Raw genomic sequence first — 10,592 nt, 5'->3', positions numbered from 1 at the left:
TAATGGTCCCAATTACCGTGGCACAGATCATTCAGTCTGTTCATCTTCTCTTCCTCTTTCAATTCACTCCCCCAATCTAAATAGATACGTTGAGTATGCAAAAAATAAAGCACTTTCAAAGTTAACACAGGAGAGAAATCTTTTTATTTTATCTTATATGCTCATGATAGAGTCTGCTCAAGCTGCAATTTCCAAAGCAATTCAAGCAAACACCCTCAAGACTAGTGTTCTTCCAGGCTCCCTGTGGAGACTAGAATCACTTAGACCTGGTCTGGATGTGCAAATCTACTTTAGGATTGATTTATTAATGTATGAAAGAAACCATAAAGACACTTTCAAGCATTCTCTCATATTGTAAGCTCATCGCTTGACTGTATAGGCAGTGAAAGTGTCCACTCATTCTGTTTTATTGAACTCTCTCAAATGCTTAGTACAGAGCTCTGCACATAGTAAGTGTTCAATAAATACCATTGATTGATTGCCTCAATAAATAATAGCAATCACAAAGGACAAGAAAATGTTGGGGTAAAAGCATTGCTTTGCCAATAAGTGAGGCCATGGTATGTCTTCCCTTCAGTAGTACTATGCAGTTGCCAGGTGCTTCTGATTGTCTGTCACCACTTAGTAAAGATGTAACCAAGCTGTGTGACCTTAGGCAAGTCACTTAACTTGCCTGTGTTTCAGTTACCTCATCTGTAAAATGGGAGTTAAGACTGTGAGACCATATGGGACATGGACTGTGTCCTTCTTGATTAGCTTGTATTTACCCCAGCGCTTAGTACAGTGCCTGGCTTATAGTAAGCACTTAACAAATACCATTTAAAAAAAAGTTCAGAAAGTAGCAACTAAAATGCCTGGATTGATAGGGTAACTTCAGTTCAAGAATTCATTGAAGCTTGAAGGTAGTAGGCTCAAAATGAGCATAGAGAAACCGGTCTTCACACAGCAAGTTGTAAGCCTGAGAAATTTGATACCCCAGAACAAAATGTCAGTCAGCTCAAGAAGGATATGTTTAAATTCACAATTTATAATAGATTATTAGAGAGAAATGGTTAAGATTGCTAGAAGACAACCAAAAGGATGGGTAGTCAGGAGGGCAATGACTCCATTGTACCTCCAAACTTCCACAGTGCCATGCTCAGAAACAGAATATTAGATTGTTCTGAAATGATCACTCCTCTGATCTGGTTATCCTCTACATTGATTTGTTGTTCTTTCTAGTGTAAGCTTTACAGAAGCAAGTATAAACATCTACCCCAATTGTCTAGTATAAGCCCTGCAAGCTGTGGGTGCTTACAAAATATTTATTAATTCGTTGACCAATAGATTCTAAGCTCGTCAAGGGCAGGGGCACTAGCAACTCATCTGGGTATCAAAATCAAAATTTGTCTCTGGTCTCAAAACACCTGGTTATTTCATGCTAATAACCTATCATTCAACATGTCCTGATAATAGAAGTGCAGAAGCTCTGCCGTTGACCTGACCCAACTATTTTATATTCATGAAACTTGTCTACCGACTCTGTTATATTGTATTTTCCCAAGCACTTAGTACAGTGCTCTGCACACAGTAGGTACTCAGTGAATACAGTTAATTAACTGATTGGAGTCTTGAGAGCACTGTGGGTGTTATAGAATATTAACTAATTAACTAGCAATCCACCCGGCCCTGTAAGGGGCCTCTGAGTTTGTCACCCAGTTGGCCCTGATGGGGCTGATGTTTTTAAGTCACCCCTCCATGGAATGTAGGAAGGAGTATGGGATTGAAGTCATTAGCAGGGAGCTGATTTCCCTGAAAATTGAAGAAGCTTAAAGAGCCAGTCTAAATCTGAAAGGAAACAAATGAAAGTAGTGTCTGCCTCTCCTTTCATATACAGACATTCCTTAGCTGAGCAGGTGGTTTTCTAAAAACAGTCCTTTTACTGAAGGAAAGAGGGTTTAAACGAGACTTCAGTACATGAAGCAAAGTTTGGATTGCTCCATAATGCTTGAAAGATTGTTCATGTTGCTTGGTAGCATCATCTTAATGGGGTTTCTTAAAATGCAGAGAAGAATACAAAGATGAGTGTGAATGCATGGTTAAAGGAACAGCAGATACCATCAATAACTTTTGTCTTTCCATTTGTAGCAATGACCACAGCTTGATTTCATTGACTTATAGTTTTATTGGAAATGTACTTTAATTCTTTTACGTTTTAAAAACATAGTTCCAAAATGGCATGTTGAAGGCAAACTCTTCAAGAACTGTTAAGCGATTAAAACTCCTTTTTAGATACAAATTAAGAAAGGATTTGTAGGTTAAGAGTCAGAAAATCTCAAGCCCCCTACTAATTGAAATTACAGTATCCTTCTGATTGAAACCATGACCGTAAAATCTGGTGCATGTTTAGTAGCAAATAAGGCTTAGGGAAAGGACTGAGCTTAAAATAAGAGTCTGGGGACCATGGAATTTAGCTAACAAGTGACTCTCTGACCCCAAAGCTATTCTAATAGCTTGCCAAACCTTTGGTATATTTCAATGCTTCTAGGCACTCCAATTGCACAGTTTGACCTCTCTTGGGTGGATGTGAATGTACAAAGATTTCTCCATAGTCAGTAGAACCTCGGGGTTGCCGTTTTTATGTGACTCACCCGTGACTTCACTTTGCGTTACTACTTAGGGACACACCCATCCATTGCTATCTTTTACTGTCTGTCATCATGTCCTTCAATTATATGTGGATAGAGAATGTTCCCATAGAAAATAAGACCATTGTACCCATCCACTACGATTTCCTAACAACACCATTACATAATGCACCATCTGGTCACTAGTGGCAAGTAAGTGTGAGCACTCACCCCTATGCCTCTCTTTCTAAGAAATAGTGACACTAGGCACCGCAGAGAGTCTGGTTGATTACGCTGAGAATACTTGGCACTCTAAGGAGCTTCACTTAATGAGGGACTATACCCGGCTGGTGAGAAAGGCAAAGGTCTCACAGAACATTTCTTTCTGAACAATTCTATAGTTAAATAGCTCTGAAATATCAGAACCAAGGCTCATCACTGTTCCCAACTGGAGATTTCATCCATTAAGTGGCAAGGAGTGATACAGTAGAAATCCTGTCTTCGGGTATGGGCAAGTGCATTCACATTTTATTTTCCAGTGAGCTCACACTCTAAGGATTTAGACAGAAAAAAAAATGGTTCTTCTTGGTGCCATTCATCGCGCCACTTAAAGTAACTGCCTTTTACACGGACAAGTCCTCATCCTAACAACAGGCAGCTCTCTATTTTAATGCTGGCTCTCCTCCTGGCCACTCTTGGGGTGTAGGATGGAATGGCATCTTCAAAGCCAAACTGTTAGTTTTCAGACTGTGAGGAATACATTTGTACCATTAATGTGAGGAAATCAAACCTTTCAATAAAACATTTCCCCCATCTAAAGAAGTAAATTCCTAAAGACAAAGAATTTTACCCAGTGAAGTGGCCAAGAGTACTATCCAAACACATAAGGCATCAGGTATGTGACTTTCACGCTGATTTTAGTGTATTCAATGAAATTCTGATCCTGCCCAATGGTGGAAACCGTGGCTGTCATCCCATATGTCGATTTCATTTCTTCCCCTTTTTCTAAAGTCAGATTCTGTTAACAGGATTCCTGGCTCATCAGCTCTTGCAGGACTTGACATCTGTCACTGATGAAACCTTGGATAGGAGCTGGCAGCATAAGCATCAGGATCTATGATAGGTGCATGAATCCCCTGGGGGGCAGAGGCAGATGTCCAGCTAGGAACAGGGTAGATAAGGCCAGATTAAGAGCAAGGGGAACACAGCATTGAACAAAAAGAGGTTCCTTGATTTTAGTCTATTACTTGGCTCCGAACTAAATTTGGGTCCTCTAATTGACTCTGACTTTGGCATTTGGACAGGTGAGAGAGTTTTACTGTGTCTAGCGACACAGTAGAAGCAGAACAACTTCTGTGAGCTGCTTGGACCAACATTCTCCACACCTGAAGCCCACCAAAATCCCCTGGAGGTATGGCTCCTAGAGGGTATGTCTCCTAGAGCCGTTGTTCCAATACAACAGGGTTAATCTGTTCCAGCTAGTGGCAGAGACCCACATCAATGACCAGACAAAATGCAGGTGAGGGGAACCCTATCTAAGATTAGAAGGCATTGGCAAGAGAGATGGGGAAAAGCCCAATCCTGAGAGTGGGTCTAAGTGGTCTCTGAAGTCTTGGACCAAAGACTGCTTTTGCCCCTTCCTTCTTGATAACAGCATCATATTTGCATCGAGGATGTAGCTGAAGGAATATAAATATATTCCCTGGAAATGCTTACCTAGTACCCTGGCACATGGAACTGAAACTCAAACCAACCCCAGTGAGATGATGAAGAAGTCAGAAGTGAACAAAACAAAATCCAGTAGAGAAAGGACAGAGTAGTGCACTTGGAGGGAGAGAAAGCAAACCACACAGTTAGCTGAAGGGTAATGGTCGTTTAGGAGCAAGTGTGGTAGAAAACCATCTAGGGAGAAAAGCATATCAAGAATCTGCAATGAGTGCTGTTAATTTGAAATGCAAGGACAATATTGGGAATTATTAATGGAAACATTACATTTATGTGTCAAAGATGTTATAAAAAATTCCAGGATTGGTCACCTGGCTCTACAACTTCAGAAATATGCTGAGAAGTTGGGAGCTATATGTATGGTTTAATGGAGGCCCACAAAACATCATTTAGGTTGGAAAATAATTTTGATGAGCTAAGGGATACTGAACCCAGAGAATGGAAATTTGAAAGGCGATTTAATAATGGCCACCAAGTTATCAATTAGTGACCAGGAACCAGATGTTTCCCATATATACATTTCCTCTCTTGCACACTGAATATAAACCTCTCGTCATATATTTAGTATGCACATGAATATGTATGTCCATATATAATCTAGTATAGATCTATAGACACGCTCTCTAAATACATCCACAGACATTTCTGACTCGGGGAAATACGAACTCCAGAGTTTTTCATTTTTTTCCTCAAATATAGAGAGAACACACTTGATCCAAGGCCCATTTGGCAATCATATACATTTCTTCATGAAAACACAAAAAGGCATTTAAAAAGGGAATACTCAGAGTTATTGAAAAAGGAATTAGAAAAATAAAAATTTCTCTAGCTCAGGTTAGAATCTGTGATTAAGACAACCTGCCCATTTGAGGGAGTGATACAACAGCTACCCCCCACACTCCCAACTCACTTTGTGCCTCTCAGGTTCTGACTATTTCCAAACTTGTGAAAATAATAACATCCTGCTTTTCCCCAGGGGTGGGAGAAGCAAGCAGTGCTTTGGATACATTGAGTATCTTGAGCTGTTTCCAAAATGTCTGGGGTTTGGCAATGCACATTTTGCCCCAAGTACTTTTTCCTTTAATTTTTAAACCCAAGTGTATTTTAAGGAAAATGTAATCCACATGTTTCTGATTCATTTACACTTAACTCATCACAGGGCTGTTTTGAAAGAACTATCCGATGTCCAAGAAGGCTTCTGAGCCTGTTTTTATGAGTCTCGCTGAGCCTTTTTACTTCGAAGCAGGAAGTCACATTTTGCGATTAAAAAACAAAATATGAACCCCAAAGGTTTGAGTTTAACTTGAAATTTGGAACCTCTGAAGCCGTGGGTCCCCAGATGGGCAAGACATCCTCTCCTATTCCTCATTTTCATGTTTTGAGGACTTTCTCCATGAACCTGTGCTTGACTATGTTACAGATGGTAAAGAGATCATGACATGAGCCTGAATCTCCTGTTGCATATAAAGCCACATACAGTTGCCTCAGAAGGGGTTGTGTGAGATGAAACAGTCATAAATTCATTCAGGCTTTCACTCCATCCCAGTTTATGACATCTCTGTCACACAACCCTATGTGGCCAACCCTTGTTGGGGGCAGGGAATGTGTCTGTCCATATTGTTGTTTGTACTTTCCCAAGTGCTTAGTACAGAGCTCTGCACCCAGTAAGCATTCAATAAATATGATTAATTGATTGATTGATTTACACAATGGAAGAATCAAGCCCCATGCTGTTGACTGGCTTGGGGGCTGAAGTACAGTACTATATATCAGAATAGGCTATGGACAGATTTTTGATTTAACTACATTTTAACATCAACAAACCACCATGATCATGGCACTAAGTGATGTAAAAAGAGAATCCTCACATTTCCACAGTTTGCAAAACCATGAGTTTACGAGCAGGATTTTACCCCTCACATTTGAGAAGCACAAAGTGAAATTGAAATTATGTGGGCTAGGTGTTGATGCCTATTTTTAGCCAAAAAAACAACAGTTGCAAGGCTGCTTGTTGCCCAGGGGGAAGAAAAGTGGGAGGGAGGAGAGGAGATGAGACCTTCCAGAAAATCTTGATTGCTGTTAATTCTGAGGAGATGGACAAGAGTCTGTGCTAAGCGTGAACCGAGACGACGGAGAGCTGCTTCTTCAATGTTTCACTGCCATCTGGCAATCTAATTCAAATAGTTCTTCCACATCTAGAATGTCAAAATGAATGAAGTTCTGCATTTTTTGAATATTTAAAAATCTTCTGTCAATGTGGTGTGAAAATTCTAGAGACAGGACAAATAAGGGATCCTCAGAGGAGTCCCTATTAAAATGAAAAAGATCATTTTTGAAAGGCAGATCAGAGAATGTTTTTTGGAAAGAAATATTCACCACCAACCTTCCAAACCATCTGAGATGGTCAAGTAGGGATAAAACTGTTAAGCAGATTGAAAGACAACTGAAACTTTTATAGCTGACAACCATAAACAGGGTTTAGAAACAGAAAGTATAAAAATCTTGGATCCTACTGTGTGTTTGTTTTTGACTAGCCATCTTAGTAAAATGTAACAAGCAAAAGAGCTACACCCAGCGTTTTCCTTGGTTCTTTGGTGCCTTTGCAAAGTAACCCACAATTGCAGATTGAGAGTGGTTGCGGGGAGAGGGAGAGCAGGGAGTGGGTAGAGGGTAATTCACAGACTCCTGAGCCTATAGTCATACCTCAGCAAACAAAATTGGAGACAAACCAAAGAAAACAACCAAAGGTTTGAAAGACCAGGTAATCACCTGTCAACTAGCATGGGAATCAGTTGGCAAGACACTCTGAGGTCTGTGGCACTGGAAACACTGTGGAGAGACTTCACCACATCCCCCCGGGCGGCGTGGCTGGTGTGTCTGCCGAAATTCTGCTGTGGGAGCCGGTCCAGCTGGAGCTGACCCCTGAGGGAAGGGGGTGCTGTCTTTTCAGGGGCTGGGGATGTTGTTTTTTGCTTCTTGTTTGGGAGAGTGGGTGTGAGCGGGCTCAGAACGGATGCTGTGACACGTATATCCTCAGCCGGATGACGGAGCTGCCCCTGAAGTTGATGACAGTGTTAACCGTGATCATTTCTAAGTCCAGTTGGATGTCGCGAGGCCCTTTGATGGGGCGGGTCATCACCAGGGTGGCGCTGATGGGCCCCGTTTGCTACAAATAAAGCCAGAGGAAGAGCCGGTCAGAGTGGGGAGGGTGGCATCCTAAATTTCTGCTCCACCGGGCATGAAGGGGTCTGAGACCCCCAACGTTCAAGGGATCATCTCACCACCGGAGCCACCCAGAAAGGTCATGGCTGCTAGCCCTGAAACCCAGGCTCCTCTTCTAAACTCTCCAGAAGAACAAACCATCAGCTCAGAGTCTCCTTCGTGTGGGGATGAGGGGTCTCAGAGATGCCACGGGTGCAGTCAATACACAGGTCGTTCACAGATTCCTTTTAACCAACAGCTTCATTCTCCTCCCCTGCCGGCAACCATTCTTTCACCAAAGTTTCTAACACTGAGCAATACTATTTGATTTGAAGTTTCACATCCTCCCCTTCTGCTTTGCTAAGGGCAAAATGGCCAAATTGCAGGTGGAAGCAGGAGCCCCACTCTGACAGTCCGCAGATTGGATAACTAATACAAACAGCTTTTCTGAGAACCTGCTGGGAAGGGGACACTGGTCACCCGACACGCGGCTGGCGTTTACATGAAGCCACTGCCCAGTGTTTGCACTGTCCTGGTAGCAGACGCTGGCCAGGATTGGGGCCAGAGAGGGGTGGGGGGCTGAAGGACATGAGCAGGTCACCTGCTGGGCACACTGCTGACCATACACACTGCACTAAGGAGGATGCAGTGATGCTTAGAGAAGCAGCGTGGCTCAGTGGAAAAGAGCCCGGGCTTTGGAGTCAGAGGTCATGGGTTCAAATCCTGGCTCCGCCAGTGGTCAGCTGTGTGACTTTGGGCAAGTCACTTCACTTCTCTGAGCCTCAGTTCCCTCATCTGTAAAATGGGGATTAAGACTGTGAGCCCCACGTGGGACAACTTGATCACCTTGTATCCCCCCAGCGCTTAGAACAGTGCTCTGCACATAGTAAGCGCTTAATAAATGCCATCATCATCATCATCATGCACCCTCTGCTTTTATCAGCAGCCCTAGAGGAAGATAAGTAGGTCGACTGCACTACTGCTTCTCGGTATCGGAATCTCATCAAGGCCACCTCACTGGCTGCGCGAATCTGTTATTGCTCTATACAGCCGTTCAAAAAAATCCATAAAACCTAACTTACTCTGGCGAGACATAAGGGCTCAAGTCTCTAATGCCCCCCATAGGCCCACCTTACCCCAAAATGCCTGCATTTGCAGGCCGACCACCTAGGCCAGATCATGGTGGCAGTGAAAATACAGGGTTAAGGTCCCAGTAGCTGAATGAGCTTGTTGAAGGAGGTTCTCCTGGGGATTGAGGGGGCTTTGCGAAGCCACCAAATAATTTTCAAGTCGTTCCTCTGATTCTTCCTGCTAAATGTCTCCCAAACATGAAAACCTGTTGCTGATGTTCTTGGAGTATTTTTGAAAGACATTTCCTTTGTATACAATTGTTTTACATTAAGTACTGAGAAAATGGCCACATCCCAAATCCCCCATATGGCTTTTAGTGCAAAGATGGAGCCACTAATGAAATAAATGATGCTGAGTAATCCCAGGGTTGCATTTAAGGTTTCCTGAATAAAGCACTGTTTTGGGGAGACCCAGGTTCCGGTTTTCAGGGACTGGGAAAAATCCAAGACTTCCAGCCTTTCGGTTTCTCTGTTTGTCAAGGGGCTACAACAAATTCTTATTTTGGCAAACATTTCATTTTCAAGAACATTTTTTATGTGTGTGCGTGTGTGCATGCTTGCGGATGTGAGTTTGTGTGTGTGTCGAGTTGAGCCAGTTTAAGTAAAACAAACTTTCAGATGAACACATGCTTCAGACTGAACAAGACGTTTCTATTCTACTCATAACAGAAAAGCCAATCACAATAATAAAGCAGGAACCCCAAGGATGGCCTTGGTGGATGCAAGGGCCAGAGCTGGATACCAAGTGCAGGGAAGCAGCGTGGCATAATGGATCGAGCAAGGGCCTGGAAGTCAGAAGGTCATGGGTTCTAATCCTGGCTCCACCACTTGTCTGCTGTGTGGCCTGGGGCAAGTCACTCAATTTCTCTGTGCCTCAGCTACCTCATCAGTAGAATGGAGACTAAGACTCTGAGCCCCAGGTGGGACAAGGACTGTATCCAACCCGATTTGCTGGTAGCCACGCCAGCATTTAGTCCAGTGCCTGGCACACAGTAAGCGCTTAAAAAATACCACAGTTATTATTATAAACCCTAGAACTGGATGGCAGTTGGGGAGGTCATTTGGTTCAGTTTTTTAACTCCAACCAGATGAATTGCTAAACCAATCAGGACTGATATATAGAAAAAACTATAGATAGATAGGTATAAATAGATCTCTAGATAGATACACATACCTACATATATATATAGAGATGGACTTTATAAACATAGATATGCATACGCAGATCCACCCTCTTTATTTATACATACATACATCAATAAGACTGTGAGCCCCCGTGGAACAACCTGATCACCTTGTAACCTCCCTAGTGCTTAGAACATTGCTTTGCACATAGTAAGTGCTTAATAAATGCCATCATCATTATTATTATTATACATACACGCTCTTTATAGGTAAATGTAACCATACCATACACAGACACCATATACATACATATACATATATATTTAAAGAAACAACCAAAGCTGAAAATGTAAAAGAACAAAATACTAGTAATCGTATTTGTTAAGCGCTTACTATGTGTCAGGCACTGTACTAAGCCATGGGGTAGATACAACCAAATCAGGTTGGACACCATCCCTGTCCCACTAGGGGCTCACAGTCTCAATCCCCATTTTACAGATGAGGTAACTGAGGCCCAGAGAAGTGAAGTGACTTGCCCAAGGTCACACGATAGACAAGTTGCAGAGCCGGTATTAGAACCCATGACCTTCTGACTCCCAGGCCCTGGCTCTAGCCACTATGCCATGCGGCTTCTACAAAACATAAAAAAGAACAAAATAAGCACAATTTGAATTTGGAACCTGAATTTCCTTCTTTGGATTGTGGGCCTGTCCCTCAATCACCTAGATGATAGGATAGGAAAATGCCAGTTCCCCATCAACGTCTGACATTTATTTTGTTTATGGCTCTTACTTGCAGCCTAGGT

The 10,592-nt window shown here is 42.5% G+C and overlaps 1 protein-coding gene across 2 annotated transcripts in view; it reads right to left on the bottom strand.

The window, feature by feature from the left end:
• Positions 1–2,144: 2,144 nt before the first annotated feature.
• FBLN5 (fibulin 5) overlaps positions 2,145–10,592 on the bottom strand; it is a 90,524-nt gene continuing 82,076 nt past the window's right edge. For both annotated transcript variants that reach the window (XM_038769206.1, XM_038769282.1), the window contains exon 11: positions 2,145–7,497. In XM_038769206.1, the coding sequence (XP_038625134.1) occupies positions 7,336–7,497 (162 nt within the window). In that variant the 3' untranslated portion in view covers positions 2,145–7,335. The remainder of the gene's footprint in view (positions 7,498–10,592) is intronic.

The sequence above is a fragment of the Tachyglossus aculeatus genome, chromosome 1 (genome assembly GCF_015852505.1).
Source record: "Tachyglossus aculeatus isolate mTacAcu1 chromosome 1, mTacAcu1.pri, whole genome shotgun sequence".
NCBI lineage: Eukaryota > Metazoa > Chordata > Mammalia > Monotremata > Tachyglossidae > Tachyglossus > Tachyglossus aculeatus.
This window is presented reverse-complemented; position numbering and strand designations above follow the sequence as displayed.